The sequence below is a fragment of the Nyctereutes procyonoides genome, unplaced genomic scaffold, assembly GCF_905146905.1.
Source record: "Nyctereutes procyonoides isolate TBG_1078 unplaced genomic scaffold, NYPRO_anot_genome, whole genome shotgun sequence".
NCBI classification, from domain to species: domain Eukaryota; kingdom Metazoa; phylum Chordata; class Mammalia; order Carnivora; family Canidae; genus Nyctereutes; species Nyctereutes procyonoides.
This window is the reverse complement of record NW_026575133.1, coordinates 8,236,066-8,255,588: the sequence shown is the minus strand read 5'-3', so window position 1 is coordinate 8,255,588 and position 19,523 is coordinate 8,236,066. Positions and strand designations below refer to the sequence as shown.

Here is a 19,523-nt window from a genome sequence, read left to right as displayed (position 1 = left end):
TGTGTAATATCGTTTGGCCATCAATTTTACTTCTGGGAATTTGTTTCACACATATACTTGCCCTCTGTCCAAACACATGCACACAATGATTCACTGCAATACTATTGTCCATTGACAGAGGTTTTAGATAATGATAAAAATGGAATTTCAAAAACGTACTTAAGGTAAAAGAACAAAAGTAGATTTAGAAATACCGGCACATAATGCTAGCACACTAGCTATGAGAAAAAAAAAAAAAAAAGCCAGTTGCAGAATAGTATATAAAATAAAATTCTATTATTACATTAAAAAACATTATACCTCCATGTGTATAAGTCTTAAATGACAGACAAAGGTATATAATGGTGAAAAGTGGTAGAGAAAGAGAGGAGCAATAGAATTTTTCTCCACAATCTTTTTCTGGTACAAAATCACGTATCATATCTATACTTTTTAAAAAAAGAAATCTACAATCCCACATAGAGCTGAAGAGGAAAAAAAACAAACTAGGCCTACCTGACAATCTTCTGGGGGACAAAGTCTTCCAGGGGCGTCTCTGAGTAGGAGTCACTCACGTGAAATACGCTGACTTTTCCGATCTTCCCAAAGGGGAAGGAGACAGTCAGCCCCTCCTTAGGAGTCACCTTCACCACGCGGCCCATGGCCACTTCCCCTTTTTCAAGCTTGTGCGGACCTGGCAGGAAAATGAACCTCATTCAGGGCAGGCGAAATGAGCCAAGAAAGAAACTGGAATGCTGGGATGCCTGGGTGGCTCAGCAGCTGAGCATCTGCCTTTGGCTCAGGGCATGATCCTGGAGTCCCGGGATCGAGTCCCACATCAGGCTCCCTGCATGGAGCCTGCTTCTCCCTCTACCTGTGTCTCTGCCTCTCTCTGTGTCTCTCATGAATAAATAAAATCTTAAAAAAAAAAAAAAAAAAAAAAGAAAAAAGAAATTGGAATGCAGGCCAACCACGGGCTAAGAAAGTCAGGCTGCCCAGACTTGGGGTGTCTAGGCTGAGTGGACCAGAATGATCATGAAGACCCATGTTCCCACACCATGTAGTCAGGAATCTCAGGGCCATGTGGTGGACAAACCCTTCTGAGAGATGAGTAAACCAGCTGTGTCGGTAAAGGTGACTCAGACAGTAGCAGAGTGACACAGGCCAGAGAACAAAACCTCAAAAGAAAAAGTGTTTCCAGAAGAACCACACGAGGCTTTCGGAGAACTCCAAAACCTGAGGCATCATCCTTAAGCCTGAGCACTACCTGAGGAATCTGTCCCATTCCTTTCTACCCTCTCCCTTTCTTGACCAGGCAGCATTTCATCACCACACCTATAAGTGAGAGACATAAGAAGGCTCTGGACGAATCTGGGCCAACCACAGTAGCCTTCAGGGCCTGGCCAATCCGGAACTTCTTATCTGGATGTTTCAGAACCTAGAAGGACAAGAGAATTCTTTTAACATTTGAAGAAAGGTCTGTCATTTATCCAAAATTATCACTGAAGTCTCTAAACCAAGTATATCCCAAACCAATCCCTGAGAAAGTACATGGTTTCTTATACCCACTGCAAACACACCATACACTGAGTCCTCTCCAGGAATTCTGAGCACACTGACCTTGAAGCTGAGAGAAGTAAGCAACAAGGGAATCCTGCCCCGGATATCTGGAGCAATCTCCACCTCAAGCCATTTCTTAACCACATTGTACTGGAGAAAGAAACAGGAAGAGAAATTAAATGGGATAGATATAAACATCTCCTTTTCCCTTCATTAAAACAGAGACTCGGGATCCCTGGGTGGCTCAGCAGTTTAGCACCTGCCTTCGGCCCAGGGCGTGATCCTGGAGTTCCGGGATCTAGTCCCGCGTCGGGCTCCTTGCATGGAGCCTGCTTCTCCCTCTGCTTCTCCCAGGATCAAGTCCCGTATCGGGCTCCCTGCATGGAGCCTGCTTCTCCCTCTGCCCGTGTGTCTGCCTCTCTCTCTCTCTCTCTCTCTCTGTCTCTCTCTGTCTCTCATGAATAAATAAAGTCTTTTTAAAAAATTAAAAAATAGGGGATCCCTGGGTGGCTCAGTGGTTTAGCGCCTGCCTTTGGCCCAGGGCGTGATCCTGGAGTTCCGGGATCTAGTCCCGCGTCGGGCTCCTTGCATGGAGCCTGCTTCTCCCTCTGCTTCTCCCTCTGCCTATGTCTCTGCCTCTCTGTGTCTCTCATGAATAAATAAATAAAATCTTTAAAAAAAATTTAAAAATATAAAATAAAATAAAATAAAGACTCTCCTAAAAATCACAGGGTTGAAGAGGCCCTAATCCTACATGTTCCCAAGGGACAGGAATCCACCCGCCTGTCTCCCACTGCCCCTGCCCAATCTCCACTTCTTACAGACTTCAGAGTTTAGTTTGGAGCCTTTGCTAGGCTAGCCGCCCACGTAACCCTCCTGGTGCCTCAGCTAATCAGGAGGCAAAAATGAACTCAGAGATGTCCTCAAGCAGCAGGAGCAATCCCACTGACCTCTGTAGACCCTTCCAAGCTCAGCTGTGCCCAGTGATGGTTAATCATCTCCAGGGCTCAACATCTTTTTTTTTTTTTTAAGATTTTGTTTATTTAATTCATGAGAGACATAAATAAAAGCCAAACCCTATCTCCAAGGTTACAGTCTACAAAGTGAAACAAGTATGCAAATAACCAGAGCAGTGGAAACACAATATGCTATCGGAATACATAGAACTAGAAATATGAAGGGAATACCTATGCTGGGCTTTAAAGGGTTGTAGGAATAGAGCACTCCGAGTACAGAAATAAAAACAAGAAGGGAAACAGAGGAGGTTCTCAGGGTGACTGGTACACAAAGTGTATGAGGTCACTTCTGAAGAGCCTTAAATGCCACTCCAAGGCATCAGGGGTTTATGAAACTCACCTAGAGACAACAGGTAACCAAAGGAATCAAGCATCAATCAGTGACATGCTCAGCCAGATGCTTATGGAAAAAGAATCCGGCAGCAGTGATGAGGAACTATTTCTCAAGGTCAAGCCCAACCCAACTTTCTCTCTGATATATTCCAACCAGTGCAGTTTTCACTGATCTCTTCCCTTTCTTGAACTCCTGCTCCGCTGGAGGCTAGAACATATAATCTGACATGCAGGTACTATTACTCTGTGTGCACTGCACCTGAACTTGATGTATGACAAGAATCTAGAATCCAGTAACACATTTACTTTAAATCTTCCTCTATATTTTTTCTTCCCTTTTGTACAATTAATCTATAAATATGTTGAACTGTGAGTTGCCAATTGTTTCGTGAGTTATAATTTTAGCTCCTCAATTAGGCTTCTGATCTCCCACAAACCAACAGGGTAGCAAACAGATTCAAATGCTTAGTGCTAATGGCCCTTGTCTCCAGCTTCTCCCCCTTTTCTTCTGAAAGAAGACTGGCATCACACTGGTGTGCGCTACTCACCTTCTTCAAGAAGCAAATCAAAGTCTGCCCAGCCTGATACTGTTTAATCTTCTCCAAGTGGCTAGAAGAGTGAGTGTTGAGAGCAGTGCAGCCATCTTTCTCCAGCTCACTGTTTGCAGAAAAGCAACAGAAAGAGTATGCCAACCTCTGGGTAAGGTTTCTAGCTTGAAATCACCTCCCCTACATGGCCATGGATTGACTGTAGCCCCCTCATTCATGCATACCTCCCACATGCCCACTTCTCTCCTCCAAGGGCAATGTTCAAAATACCTGCATGAGAGCCAATCTCTTCCATTTCATTCACCTAGGTATGAACAAGCTATAAAGTAGGTAGACTACGATAATCTTTACAAACTAAGGAAACAAAATTGTTTTTACTTCTTTTGTAATACTTTAGCTATTGCTTTTTAGTTTGCAGAACTGTAGTCTCTTGCTGAATGTGACAATAATCTCATGTATAAATTAGGCAGGGCAGGTATTAATTTTATGCTATTAAATCAGGAGTTGAAGTCAGAGCTCTGACTCAAAAATCCAGGGCTCTGTCCCCTATGCTACCTTGCCATTATCACTTTTTCTCCTCAGAAAAGCAACAAGGGGATGTGGTTTTCAGTCACAAATCACTTCAAAGCAATTATAGACTCCCAGCCCAGCTTACCAATTGAAGTTGATTTCTAAAATAAACTCAAACTCAATAATAAAATGGTATAATGTTGGTAAACTGTAGCATATAATAGCAAGCACTGGTGAATAGAGAAATGGAAACCTTCATACACTAGTAAAGTTAAAAATCCATGTACCGGGGATCCCTGGGTGGCTCAGCGGTTTAGCGCCTGCTTTGGCCCAAGGTGTGATCCTGGAGTCCGGGGATCGAGTCCCACATCAGGCTCCCTGCATGGAGCCTGCTTCTCCCTCTGCCTGTGTCTCCTGCCTCTCTCTCTCTGTGTCTCTCATGAATAAATAAATAAAATCTTAAAAAAAAAAATGCATGTACCTTATATTCCAGTAAATCTACCCTACATAAATCCTTACATAGATGCATAGTGGAACAAGTTCAAGATGTTCCCTTTGGCATTATTTATAAAAAAGAAAAACTGGAAACAACCTTAAACATCCTCCATGAGTTAGAGAATATATACAGTTGGGCACATTCATAAAACGGACTACTATTTTAACTATAGGCACAAAAACAGATCTCAAAATCAAAATTTTGAGAAAAACAAGTTGCAAAACATTAAGTACAGCATGCCATTTATGTTAAACTTGAAAACTACACAATCATTTTGTACATATATAAGTATATATATATATAAACAAAGTTATGAAAGAGCTGTATATATATCAAATGAATAATGGGTAATTCATCTTCTGAGGGTAGAGAGAGAAGCCTAGGGAAGGGAACATGTGTAAAATGTTATTTCTTTTTTTTTTTAAATTTTTTTATTTATTTATGATAGTCACAGAGAGAGAGAGAGAGAGAGGCAGGGACACAGGCAGAGGGAGAAGCAGGCTCCATGCACCGGGAGCCCGACATGGGATTCGATCCCGGGTCTCCAGGATAGCGCCCTGGGCCAAAGGCAGGCGCCAAACCGCTGCGCCACCCAGGGATCCCTAAAATGTTATTTCTTAAAACACATACACACGGGCAGCCCTGGTGGCTTAGCGGTTTAGCATTGCCTTCAGCCCAGGGCGTGATTCTAGAGACCCAGGATCGAGTCCCACGTTGGGCTCCCTGCATGGAGCCTGTTTCTCTCTCCCTCTGCCTGTGTCTCTGCCTCTCTCTGTGTGTGTCTCTCATGAACAAATAAATAAAATCTTTAAAAAAAAAAAAAAAAAAAAGAATGACCAAAAGCAGAGAGCCTGGGTGGCTGAGCCAGTTAAGTGTCCAACTCTCAATTTCGGCTCAAGTCATGATCTCAGGGTCGTGAAACTGAGCCTGAGTTGGGTTCTAGCACTGGGCGTACAGCCTGCAAGATTCTCTCTCTCCCTCTGCCCCTCCGACTTCTCCTTCTCTTAAAAAAAAAAAAACAAAAAACAGTAAGCATAGGACAAAGTACTTCACATCACTAGCCATCAGAGAAATACACATCAATACCACAGTGAGCAGAAATAGACCCACAAATGCAGAGAACTGATGGTCGCCAGAGAGAAAGCGGGTGGTGAGATGGGCAAAATGGGTGAAGGGGAGTGGGAGATACAGCCTTCCAAGTATGGAATGAGTAAGTCACAGGGATGATAGTACAGCATAGGAAATATAGTCAATGGTACTGTAAGAGCATTTATGGTAACAGATGGGAGCTATACTGTGGTGAGCAGAGCGTATAGATCTGCCCAATCACTATGTTGTACACCTGAAATTAATATAACACTGTATGTTTTTTTTTCAAAATTTTTTAAAAGATTTTATTTATTTATTCATAGAGACAGAGAGAGGGAGAGGCAGAGACACAGGCAGAGGAAGAAGCAGGCATCATACAGAGAGCCTGACGTGGGACTCGATCCAGGGTCTCCAGGATCACGCCCTGGTCTGCAGGTGGCGCTAAACCGCTGCGCCACTGGGTCTGCCCCAACACTGTATGTTAACTGCCATTAAAAACAAACAAAAAACCTTACCCCCTAAAAGTCACTTAAGAGGCCCTTTCCTTATAACCCTAGGACTAAAGACTTAACCTGGAGGATCTCACAGCTGACTCTAAAGGGCCACTTTCTCATTCATAGATATCTAGCTTCATGCATTGATGACTTATTAACTTCAAGAGGCTGGGTTTTTAATGGAAGAAGCAGAAATAGGCCCATGAATCAAAATGCTTAAGATCCTCTGAAAAAAATGATCCCAAACTGGATCCAACACTAAACAAACTAGTTTTCCTCTATATATAATCCCTCACTGAACATCCCTCTATGAAATCCACTAAAACATGACCTAAAATTCCAGTCATCCTTAAAAAGGGGGTAGGGGGCAGCCCAGGTGGCTCAGCGGTTTAGCGCCACCTTTGGTCCAGGGCCTGATCCTGGAGACCTGGGATCGAGTCCCACGTTGGGCTTCCTGCATGGAGCCTGCTTCTCCTTCTGCCTGTGTCTGCCTCTCTCTCTGTGTCTCTCATGAATGAATAAATAAAATCTTAAAAAAAAAAAAAAAGGGACACCTGAGTGGCTCTGTGGTTTAGCACCTGCCTTTGGCTCAGGGCATAATCCCAGATTCCTGGGTTCGGATCCCACATCGGGCTCCTTGCATGGAGCCTGCTTCTCTCTCTGCCTGTGTCTCTGCCTCTCTCTCTCTCTCTGTTTCTCATGAATAAATAAATAAATAATCTTAAAAAAAAAAATTCCAGTCACCAAGAAGTAGTCTCTACACTCAAAGAATGGGCATTTTCTTGGCTGTATGTTGTTTATTTTTGGAATTACTGAGTCCTAGAAAATTGGGTTGAGAGCAAAAATGCTTCTTTTGTTACATGCTGACAAACAGAACTGTAATCAGCCTTTTAATCTCTAATTACAGCTTTTACATTAAGTTTCATAGAATCCCTTCAACTAGCTCTATCAGAGCCAGATAAAATTTCCTTACTAGAGAAAAAAGACAACCTGGACAGACAGAGGCACAAGAAGTCAAAACACCGGCAAAATCTAGACTAGAACTCAGGTTCCTGACTCTAAACTCCACAGTCTTTCCATGAGACCATGCTGCTGGGGTTCCCCTCACCTTGGCCGGACACTCAGCTCTGGAATGGTTCGAATAAATCTGGGATGACTTATTGGAAGAAACCTGGAGAAAGAAATAAGGCCAAATCATTTCTCTTATTCTCCATACTGCCATTCTCTGGTGATCATATTTTCTCTCTATACCCACAAAACCAAGCTTAAAAGCCACCTGCTCCACTGCCATTCCGCCCACTGGTAATTTGTCAGGCCTGAGGGCTTCCTCTCATTCTCTGTAGTAAATGTTGAGGATCTGGCTCATCTAATCTTCTAGTATTGTCTCATTAAAAAACCCTGAGCAGAATTTTCCTTCCAGACTATATTCTCCAACTCTTTCACTATGATCTTAAAGTTAGAAAACAGGTCTAGAAAGAGTCGCTACTGAAATTAATATGCAAATTATAGACTTAATTATTTTGCTTTTTTTACTATAGCAAGGATTTCTGCTACAATAACAATATTACAAGCAGATTTAAAGAAAAGGAGTATGATTAACGTATGCAGTGGAGGATGGATTACAATAACCTCTGATGTATACAGAGCAATAACTGTGTCGGGCAACCTGCTAGGCACACTGCATACCAGATATTCTCTCAAACTCTGCAAAAAAAGGTACTAACCACCCGTACTCTCACTTTACAAATTAGGAAAATAAAACTCAGGGTTAAGTAACTACCTAAGTCATGGTCACACAATTTTAAGTGGCAAATCTGGAATGCAAACCCAGGTCTCTCTCACTTTAAACTAACAGTTTTAACCACTACACCAGATGCTATTTTTTAAAAAACCAGGAAAAAGTAAAAGGATTCCTTTGGTGAACATTTCTCTTAACTAGAAGAAAATCCAATTCATGAACAACTTTTTAGAGCTTGCCTCAGTGCCCATTCCTTCTCCCACAATTACTACAATCTCCCCCCAAAACCAGCCCATTTCCTGAAGCCTCCATACTTGAACGTCTTCATATCTCTCCCACCAATCACTCGGGCAGTGACTGTCCTCCCAACTTTCAACTTGGCAGTAGGAGATGTGCCCACTGGAATATCATCTAGAATGTGGGAGGCATGAATACAGCCAATGATGCCATCTTCCAGGGTCACAACCACGTGGGTGGGCTTAATAGACTTGACAGTGCCTGTGACCATGTCCCCAATGGATAGGGTGTGCTTCTTTACAGCCCCCACAACCAGAGCTGGATCTGCTTCCTCATCTTCATCAACTGTCTCGGAGTCCTTCCGGGTCTGTCTCACAGTCCTCTTAGCAGCTGGCCCCTCAACGGCCAAAAGAAAACCAGTCATTCCTGGTTCTGTGGTCTTGAGGGTTAGGGAGACACCCTGTCCCACTTGCAACTTCTCTGAGTCAAAGCGGAAGGTGTCATTGAGGTGAGAGGTCAGGGAGAAAGCTGCCAGGTGGCCAGTCTCTACCAAGGAGGCGACAGCAAAGGACTCCTCCAAGTGCTGCACAATTGCCTGGTGCTCACTGCCTTTCTTCAGCTGGAAAACAGAAAAAAACCCACCATCCCCACTTCTTATAAGGCACAAGTGTTTGGTCATCACCCACTGGGCAGGCAGGGCTGGGAAAGTGCTCTGAGTCCAGGAGACCCAGGGCTAGTACGAGTTGTAACAAACTAGCTTTCACTCCCTCGAGCTAGCTTCTCCTCCTGTCACTGACGTGACCTGACTAAACTCAAGGCACCACACCAGAATCCCTGGGACTTAGCTTTTGTTTTGGATGGGTGTGGATGAGCAGCCTAGAGAACTACACATAGGCATGTGTTGTTTGGGTCACAGGTCTTAAAAAACAAAATTTCCAACATTTCCCACGTTTATTAAAAAAAAAACTAATAAAAATCAAATCCTGCCTTCTCTTAAAAATCAGGCTCAGCAACACTAGATGCAGATATTCCCACCTGGCAAGGAGTAGATGGACCTGAATCCTCTCTGCCTCCTTGTGGGCTGGCCATGTGCACTTCACTCATTTACATTATCTACCGGCCCTGAAGACAGGGTGACCACACAATTTATCACTGGTATCAGAGTGAAAGTCAGTGCCATTAATAACCACACCAAGACGAGAAGTGGAACAACAACCCACAAAAATCCAGGTATACGATAACCTTATCCACAGGCATTTGCATTAGAACCCCTGAGCAAAGTGTGTGGGGCTGAAGAGCTGTGTAATGCCTTTGAAATCACAGGAATGGAGTCATCACAAGCTTACCTTTTTAGGTTTTCTATTAACCAAATCATGACAAAGGGAAACATGTACTTCCAACTTCAACATATCAACAATTAGGATGACAACTTTCTTTTTCTGCCCAGGCTCCACCTCTTGCCCTGCAGTGCAGAACCAAACACAACATGAGCATCCTTGTGGAAGAGGGAAGAAAGCATCTCTCCAAGAGCCCCACAAGCCCCTTGGCCACAAAAAAGAGGACATCTGTCCTGGGTCTATCTGGGCTAGGAAAAACCAAAAGTCTACCTCCCATAATTCAAGTTCAGGTGTGCCTTAATTTACGCAACATGATATACAAAAATCTAGATTTACCCAATTATAAAAGGATTTACACTTAAACCTTCTGTAGCATGCTGTCAGTTATCTTGATTTACATGAACACAAGACAGGGATGCCAAAATTTTCTACTGAATCAGCTCCTCTACACTATGTATTTGGAAATTCTGTATTCAAGTGTGGGAACAGTTAGCAAAGAATTTCCCCCACAAACCATGAGGGGCGAGACAGAAGAGCTTACCTGCTCGATGATATTTGCTGGCCCTCAGGACCAGGCCAGACACCGGGCCCTCACTGAACACCACAGAGCCATCCTCCAACACCTCCTGCACCTCTAGGTCAAGGACCATCCCTGGGGTCATCTCAGCCAGCGTCTGGATCAACACAGAGTCTGCCAGAGACCCGAAAGAAATGGGGATTAACAAACAATACTCACCATTCTTTTCCTTTGGAAATGTGCTGTTACAGAGAACAACAGAGCACTGGGAAGGTAAAAAGCACTGGAGGGTACATACCCATGAACACTCCTATCGCAGGGAGAGAAACCTGTGCCTCTGCTAATCCTACCTGGCCATAATTTATGAAAATACCCAACAAATACCCACAAACACACACTTCCCTTTGGTTTCTGAATTTTCGTTGCTTCTGCTTGGAATCTACCCTCTCAAGCTTCGTATTCCCAAATCCCATCAAGATTTCGATAATCCTATCTGATGGTTCAAAACTTAGGAAGATCCAACAGAATAACCCCTCATAGACTTCTAGCAGGTCCCTGTTCCATTCTATCATCTACCAGGTATTTGCTGAATAAAAGAACAAGTGAAGAGGCGAATGGATTCAAAACAAATACAAACCTGAGGTCATAGAACTAAAAGGAATTTTGATTTTGGTCTGGAAGAGAGTACAAGGGGGACCTCTGAAATGCTAGTAATGATCTTTATCTGAATCTAGGTAGTAGTTAAACAAAGGTATTTGTTTCATAAACATTTACTAGACTGTACCCTAAATGATTTAGGCACTTTATACAGGTTATACTCCCATTAAAAAGTGTAGGTGCCTGGGTGGCACAGTCAGTTAAGTATCAGATTCTTAGTTTCGGCTGAGATTTTGATTTCAGGGTCGTGAGATCAAATTGAGCACAAAGCTTGTTTGAGATGCTCTCTCCTTCTGCCCCTCCCACTCGTGTGCTCTTTCTTTCTAAAATAAATAAATATTTTTTTAAAAAAAGTTTAATTTTTGTTTTTTAAAATTGCTTTTATCTGGGAAACCCAACAACTCATTGGAAGAGACACGTATGATTTACAACAGACACTCCCTACCCCTGACCCTCACCCTCCACCCCTATGTCCCCACCTCGGTTGCTCATGAGGCTGCGCACACCCTGCCGCTCTTCCAGGCACTGGCTCAGGAGGAGGAGGCTGGTGGTAGCCAGGTCCCCCAGACCGCAGTCTGACAGCCGCAGCGAGAGCAGCATGCGCTGCTTCTCCTCATCCACGTTGGTCACCTTTGCAACCACTGTCTGCCCCTCAACAAAGTGGTCACTTGTAGAAGTCACAAACTTGTCACTCATGATCTAACAAGTGGGCAGAAAATAAAGACAGTAAGTCTCTACCAAGGCAACTTAATTAATGCCCCCAGAAAAGGATGTGAGGGAGGAGTGGAGAGAGATGGAAGCCAGGAAGACCCCTCAGCCATCTCTGAACACAGCTCTAATCCCCTTCCAGAAAACCATGAGGCCTTGGCGGTCCAACCCAGACTTCTAGAGGGCACCCACCCAAGGAGGCACATCATTGGCAAGCGAGAAGAACAAGCCATCCATGTCTCTAACCCTGGATGGTAACCCTCTGGCCTGTCCTATGCATATTTCCATAGGTTTCCCCTCTTCTCTCATTTTTAAACTTGTCCTGACAGGGGATGTAAATGACATCCACCCAGGAAATATGTCAGGGAAACAAAACTATGGAAGAGAAGAAGTATTTATAAATAAACTACAGGCCATTTGCTCACCCACCGTTTTACACTGACTTCGCTATGACATCAGGGAATATGTCTGGGAGACAAAATTATGGAAAGGAAGAAGTATTTATAAATAAACTACAGGCCATTTGCTCATCCACTGTCTTAACACTGATTTCGCTAAGAGTCCTCTCGACTCCGGGTCTGTTTAGTCAGCAGCATGAGGCATTCAACTATGGGGTCATTAAGACTTTTTGCATCTGAAAAGTTTATGAATTCGATGACATCGTGGTGGAGGGGATCCTTTCAAAGGTATTCCAGTACCATGACACTTCAAAAACCCTAGGAGGTTGCAAAACTTTTACTCAGCTGCTCAGCAAAATTAACTTCCATGTCTATACATGCTGAGAGTATAAGTTCACTAAAGTCTTCGCAGTCCCTGCCCACCTACCCAACGCTGTACTGTGAAGTAAAGATGCCACTTCCTCCAGGACACATGGCTGGGCAAGAATCTCAGGCCCATTCTCCTCATGCAGATGCCTTTTTGCCTTGTCCCTGAAAATCTTGCAAGGGATTAAGATATCCTGCTCCTTCTCACCCTCAGGCTCCTAATATTTCTCCCCCAAGGCTCTCGTGCATAGAGCTGAACTTACAGCTTTAGGGGCCAGTCCACTGAGACCTGACGGGAACTGGACGAACACACCATAGTCCTTGATGCTCTTCACAAAACCGATGAGCAGCATCCCAGGATGGATTTCTGCGAAGTTCTTAGGATCTTGGCCACCCTCCACTGTGGAGACCAAAGCTGGCTTCCTACAAAGGAGCTAATGGCACTTCATCAAGGAACATTCCAGAAAGGGCAGATGAAATATTCATCTCTCCAATTCCTTTTTCTACTCTACATGCTCTGCTGCTACAAAGACACTCTAAGCATGCAGACCAGCAGCATTAACATCACCTGGAACTTGTGAGAAACACAAATTCCTAAGCACTGTCCTATACCTACTGAATTACAAACTCTGGGGGTGGGGCCCAGCAAGCTGTGTGAATAAGGCCTCCAGGTGATTCTGACACACATTCAAATTTAAGAACCAGTGTTTTTCCTTTCCTTATTAATTTATCTCCAGATTACTGAAGAGGACCAAAAAGGGACTGGCTCATCTTTGTGGTTTGGCAGTTGGACTGACCATGACAGGATCCTCCACAATCTTCACACTAATCCACCCTATCTCACCTCCTCTATCTTCACTCTAGTGAGATTTTATTTTACATTCTGTGACAAAAGAGGCAGTGTTCTCCTTCGAAGTATGCACACCAAGACCAAAGGGAATACTCTGAGCCCCCATGGGGGCCGGCAGATGGGTGGGGGTGGGGGTACGAAGAAGGACAGAGGCTACCTTATTAATTGTTTCAGCTCAAGGGGCAAGGACTGAGTGTCTGAGAAAGCAATATTCTCCTGGACCTGGCAGGCCACACTGCCTCTACTCCAACATCCTGGACTCCTACTCTGCCCTGACCAGCATCTGCTGATAGGACTTCAACCTCATTCCACCAGAGGAAGAGGGAAAGAACAGGTCTGGTCTGATTTTATGGTGGTATTTCTAAAGTCAAATGACTGCCTCTTTCCCATGGAGTTTCCAATTAAGAGCAGAGCTGAACCTAGAGTCTTCCCCAAAGGGCCCGTAGCTCACCAGATACCAGTAAAGGATACAACACGTCCCTCACTCTGGCTCAGACAAAGTACTCTGTGAAGGGTGTCGCCAGCCTGGAGCCAGTGATACAACAGAGGGCCATTGGCGACGTGGTCCGACAGATGAGGTGTGGGGAGGAAAGCAGGGATGTTATGGGGCAGGACAGACACTTCCAGCCCATCTTTGGTCTTCTCTAAAACCTTCACATCCACCAACTATTCAGGAAGAGAAAGACAAAAAAAATAGTATTTGTCTTGAGCAGACAGCAACCACATCTGGCTCAGGTGGAGATTAGAGGCATCAAGTTCCCACCCCAGGGATCATTGAGAGGTCAAGATCAGAGAAGTAGCTTTCTTCCACACCCCACACCACTGCCCTCAAAGACCCTGCAGGCATTCACACACCCTCCAGGACCCAACTGTGTGCTCACATGGCTCTTCTCCCAAGTCACTCCACCCACCAAGTCCCAGGGGAAAGGCAGTCTTGCAGGCTGGTCCTAGAGACCAGAGAGGAATGAGGACAGTAGTACACTGCTGAAAAGCCATACAAGGATGGCACTTTTTCCTAGACAGCTTCCATTTGCTCTGACACACCAAAAGAACCCTCTTTCAAGACCCTCAATTCTCTCTGGCCCCAGAATCTTATCTAGCTACCTTGATCTTTCCCTCCATGGGTCAGTGTCAGTGGCAACCTGCTTTCTACTGCATAAACTAAAATAGCTTGTTTGGAGAAGTCCAGGTACCTGTCCAACACTAATGGCTCTTCTTTTCTTCTGACTGTGTCCCGTATGCTCTTTCTTTGGATCACCCAACAGCTTGAAGGACAAAAGCATCCTCTCTTTGGACGGCTCACAGTTCAGCACTACAACCTTCACCACCTAGTGAGAAACCACATTTGCCTGACTAACTCTTCCCAGCAGACCGGTCAGGCCCTGGAGAGAGCTGCCCTGCACAAGTAGGGCAGAGGGAGATGTGCTAAGACCTGGGATTAGATCAGAAGGCAGTGGAAAGAAATGTACTGAAAGATACACAGAATTCCCCCAAGTCAGCCCTCTGGCTGAAAAGAAAACGTGAATAAATTTATGGTACAACACCAAATTTTAAAATATTATTTTTCCTAGATAGATTCAGACTGACTAGTTTTATGGCACTGCCACCTTGTGGTGACAGTAACCTCAGAACAATTCTGATGTGAGGGACACCAGTATGTTTGTTTTAGGGAAAGACTAATTTATTTCTTCCAGGTTATGGGCTCAGGCCTCTTAGTTTGCCAGCTTCTGCTGAACCCTCCTGAGGGCTTCTCTTGGCTCTGTTCCACGTCTCCTTCACTTAGCTGGCTCAAGCCCACTGCCCTATGTGCTCCTTCCTTCTCCCTTAAAAAGTAGTCCCCCCACTACTCCTCTTTTCAAATCTATGTTCATAGGTGTCACAAGGCTATGGGCCTGTCCAAGGAAAGGGTTACCTGGCCAGTGTAAAAGACCCTCTCTGGGTCAGGGACATACTCGGCACTGAGCTCATGCTTGGGCACCAGTCCCTGCACATCGTTGTAGAACTTCACAATGCACCCATAGTCCTTGACCCGGAGGATGAAGCCGTGCGTCTGCAGACCAGGCTTGGCATCAGCATAGCAGGTAATGGCAGGCAGTTTAGACTCAATCAGGGTTTTCTTCAGGGTCATCATCAGCTTTTTGGCTTCAGGATCACAAAGCAAAACCTAGGGGGAAAGATAATGGTTGTTATCAAGTCACCCATTGTCAAGAGAGCCACCGGACTGGCTTCTGCAACCTGTGAACCCGAAGGCCATGGCCACTTCCTAAGAATCTGTTATCTCTTGCCCTCTGAGAATACTCTCAGCTGTGGATCTTCCCTGAGGGATGACCATCTGGGGAGTATCCACCTACTTCAAATGTACTTCCTCCTGCACGTTCCCTCCTGGGCCTGTGTAATCCTCACTGCCTCACTGCACCTCCACAGTACTATCAGTTACTTCAATAGTGCCTCAGCTCCCTCCCAGACCACATGCAACTTGCATAACAGAATGAAAAATTAGCCAATTTACCACCTCGGGACTGTTATGTGTTCGCTATAAACTAAGACTGAGAGATCCAACCATCTCTCATTCCTCTCATCCATCTCCTTGAGGGTAGACAAGTTCCTTTATATCTAAACTTCCTGATTCCACTGCTATAAAATTATGCACCAATGGGTGGTCAATATCTTTTTTGACTCAATAATGAAATAAAATGAAAAGAAAATCGCACACTGTGAGTGCCCACACACCAGGCCCTGTATTAAGCACTGTGTTTCACATTTATTTTTTTTATTTATTTTTATTTATTTATTCATGAAACACAGACAGAGAGAGGCAGAGACAAAGGCAGAGGGAGAAGCAGGCTCCACGCAGGGAGCTCGATGTGGGACTCAATCCCAAGACTTCAGGATCACGCCCTGGGCCGAAGGCAGGCGCTAAACTGCTGAGCCACCCAGGGATCCCCCTTGTTTCACATTTAAATTTCACAACTCTGTGAAGCTTCTCTTGGGATTCAAAGCTTTATTTTTTTTTTAATTTTTATTTATTTATTTATTTATTTATTTATTTATTTATTTATTTTATTTTATTTATTTATGATAGGCACACAGTGAGAGAGAGAGAGAGAGAGGCAGAGACACAGGCAGAGGGAGAAGCAGGCTCCATGCACCGGGAGCCCGACGTGGGATTCGATCCCGGGTCTCCATGATCGCGCCCTGGGCCAAAGGCAGGCGCTAAACCGCTGCGCCACCCAGGGGTCCCTTAATTTTTATTTATTTATGATAGTTACAGAGAGAGAGAGAGAGAGAGAGAGAGAGAGAGAGAGATGCAGAGACATAGGCAGAGGGAGAAGCAGGCTCCATGCACTGGGAGCCTGATGTGGGATTCAATCCTGGGTCTCCAGGATCGCGTCCCGGGCCAAAGGCAGGCGCCAAACCGCTGCGCCACCCAGGGATCCCTCAAAGCTTTATTATAAACCACTCAAGGTTTGGCAGTTTGGTTTGGATATTTCTGTGCCTGATACAATCCTTGCTCCTCCTCAAATCCTTTCTAGTTCAAGTGCCACCTGTGCCAGAAATGTAGAAGTCATTATTGTCACAGAGACCTGAATATGAAAACTGGTTCTGCTGTTTATTTATCAGCTGTGTGATTTGCGGCAAGCTATGTGACTTCACTTTCCTAAGCTTTAATTTCCCCACCTGTAAAATGAGGATAACAGTACTTTATGGGGTCATTTTAAGGATGAAATGACATAGTGCATGTCATGGGCCCAGGCACAAAATACATTTTACATGGTGGTTGCTATTAATATCAATTTTTTTTTTTTTTGAACATGAGCAGGAGAGGAAGAGCAAGAAGCAGATTCCTCATTGAGCAAGGAGCCCAATGTGGGACTAGATCCCAGGACTCTTAGATTATGACTTGAGCTGAAGGCAGATACTTAACCAACTCAGCTACCCAGCTGCCCAGATATCATCAATGATTCTTGCTGGCCCAGCCCACCCTCACCTCTCCTTTGAGATATGATCATAGCCTATAACCTGAACCAAACCATGCGACAAAAGGTCACACAGTGACTTGCTCACTTCATGTATGAATATTTTAACTCTCAATCATATCATGCAACTCTAAAGGGCAGAGATCAGTTTCCTCTTCTCAATGCCAGACATAGTACCAGAGATGTTATACGGTCATTTTGTGAAAAAAGGTAGAAACTTTATCTGAGAAGCACTGCTTTTTTCCCATCTGGCCTAAACCCCAATGAGACCCTTCAGGAGGCTCACCCGGCACTTGACCTCATCCCCAATGTGGTACTTCTTCTCTGGATTCTTTATCAGGATGTCAGCCAGGTGCATGGGAGGTATCAAGCCTCTGATTTGCTCACCCACCTTCACCAGCATCCCATATGGCTCTATGGTCAGCACTGTGCCCTAGGAAGTACAAAGAAAAGTAGCCATCATTCCTCAAGAATGGCTTTTTTCCTCTACTTCTTACAACAAAGCAGGTCATATCTCTCTTTTGAAACTTAGCTTCCCAAGCTAATTGCCTATTAGCCCAAATGTCATGGGGTAAAGCACACACCACACACACTGACTTGAATGCAATCTAGTTTGTTAACGGGTACTGTCACATCTTTTTGTGGGAGTATGTTCTACTTCACAAGCACATTCTTTGAAGGAGGGGACTATGTCTCCTAAGGAACAAACTCTACAAAAGAGATCTGCTCAACTGGGGGTTAAATGGCTGGACATGGGCAGCCCGGGCAGCTCAAAGGTTTAGCACCACCTTTGGCCCAGGGTGTGATCCTGGAGACCTGGGATCGAGTCTCGTGTCGGGCTCCCTGCATGGAGCCTGCTTCTCCCTCTGCCTGTGTCTCTGCCTCTCTCTCTCTCTGTGCCTCTTAAATAAATAAAATCATAAAATAATAAAATAATAAAATAAAATAAAATAAAAATAAAAATAAACGGTTGGACAGGAGAGGCAACTGCAAGTGACTTCTTACTAACAACCCAGGAGTTCAATTACCACACAACCTCTTTTTTTTAATTAATTAATTTATGAGAGAGACAGAGAGGGGCACAGACACAGGCAGAGGGAGAAGCAGGCCCCCCGCAGAGAGCCAGATGTGGGACTCAATCCCGCATTCTGGGAACATGCCCTGAACCACAGGCAAACGCTCAACAGCTGAGTCAACCAGGCATCCCACAACTAACTTTTGATCTAATCTAATAAACACCATCAAATCCCAAGATTTCTGACCTACTGCCTCTGGGTATTTGGGGGATGCTATTAAGACTTTATCTTGAAATGAATTACATTACCCAAGGGGAAAAAAAAGAAAGTCCAGTTAACAGGCAGAGGCAAGGAACCTGACTTTAAGTGTGTTCACATGAGAACTAATGAGCTGACAGTTAACCCATGAACTAAAGAATGCCTAAAGATGGAAGAGTATCTAACAAGATGCTTGATTCTTACCTTTACTAATGCCCCAGGTTTGATGTCATGATATCTAAAGTACTGAGCTTCAATAATAGACCTAGAAAAAAAAACAATACATTATTAAATAAGCTAGGGAAGAGGCTACCTAAAATTCAGGGCTAACAAAATCATGCTGGTAGGCAAGAAAACCCTCACCAAGTCAGGCCAGGAGAAAATGAACATGCATCCAGAGAGGAACACACTTCTACACCCCCACACGTGTTGATGACAGACTTACGGCCTCAGAGAGAGCAACGCCATCTCATCCATTTGGCTGTAATCAATGATTCTACACTTGTGAATGTTCCCTGGTTTGTAGGCGTCAGCATTGAAGACGTTCTTAGAATCGGAGAGATGGCTGAGCTACAAAGTACCAAGTGATTAATAGCAAGCCAGACACAGTAGATCTGAGGCAAGCAGATATGAAAGCACGTTGACAAGACTCAACACATTTATCACCCCCCATAAAAACACTATTGATTTCCTGTTAAAATAATTCTCTAAAACACTGCTCTTTACCATCAAAGAATAAAAGGTCAGAGAAAAGTCTAGATCATGGGTCAGTAAACTACAGCTGACGAGTTAGGGCCTATTTTCACAAATAAACGTTTTACTGGAACGTGGCCATGCCTCTTCATGTACATACTCTCTATGGCTGTTTTCTGGTTACAACAACAGAGCTGAGTAGTCAGGACAGATATCGTATGGCCCACAAACCTGAAATATTTACCATTTGGGCCTTTAAAAAACTTTGCCAAGCTCTGGTGTAGATCTTAACTCCTTCTTGTACTACCATTGACCAAGTATCAAAGTCAAAGTACTCCTAAAGAATTCAAACACAAAAGACAGACACTGTTCTAACCCCTATGCAGAGTCTGCCACACTTGGAGATATTAAAAAATAGGAAACTAATACAAGGGATGGAGAAAACAGAAAAGGACCCATGTGTTCCCGAAGTCCTGCTAGTCGTAAGATCCTTATGAAACAAAAGTCTCCTCACCCGAGCATAGGCCAGTGCCCCATCCTTCAGCCTGAAGGTGGCCCCAGCCTTGCTGAAAAAGCTCTGCACGGGAACGTCATCCAGCACAGCTCCCAGGTGCTGGCAGGAGAGCCGGGTGAGTGAGCGCCCAGGCTGCAGGAAGACGGGGCGCAGGCTCAGCCGCACGGCCCTGGTCCGAGGATGGACACAGAGAACACAGGCTCTTACCTAGACAAGGGAAAGAGAATAATAA

General features: G+C 44.4%; 1 protein-coding gene across 3 annotated transcripts in view; it reads right to left on the bottom strand.

Moving 5' to 3' along the window:
- Positions 1-19,523, bottom strand: part of PDCD11 (programmed cell death 11) — a 45,617-nt gene that overhangs the window by 9,258 nt on the left and 16,836 nt on the right. For all 3 annotated transcript variants that reach the window (XM_055299877.1, XM_055299878.1, XM_055299876.1), the window contains 17 exons: positions 19,292-19,498; positions 18,530-18,654; positions 18,289-18,349; positions 17,097-17,243; positions 14,746-14,997; positions 14,027-14,161; positions 13,305-13,499; positions 12,247-12,417; positions 10,991-11,210; positions 9,879-10,028; positions 9,347-9,462; positions 8,078-8,619; positions 7,134-7,196; positions 3,437-3,545; positions 1,600-1,689; positions 1,315-1,417; positions 496-673 (listed from right to left, as the gene is read on the bottom strand). In XM_055299877.1, coding sequence (XP_055155852.1) covers positions 496-673; positions 1,315-1,417; positions 1,600-1,689; positions 3,437-3,545; positions 7,134-7,196; positions 8,078-8,619; positions 9,347-9,462; positions 9,879-10,028; positions 10,991-11,210; positions 12,247-12,417; positions 13,305-13,499; positions 14,027-14,161; positions 14,746-14,997; positions 17,097-17,243; positions 18,289-18,349; positions 18,530-18,654; positions 19,292-19,498 — 2,864 coding nt within the window. The remainder of the gene's footprint in view (positions 1-495; positions 674-1,314; positions 1,418-1,599; positions 1,690-3,436; positions 3,546-7,133; positions 7,197-8,077; positions 8,620-9,346; positions 9,463-9,878; positions 10,029-10,990; positions 11,211-12,246; positions 12,418-13,304; positions 13,500-14,026; positions 14,162-14,745; positions 14,998-17,096; positions 17,244-18,288; positions 18,350-18,529; positions 18,655-19,291; positions 19,499-19,523) is intronic.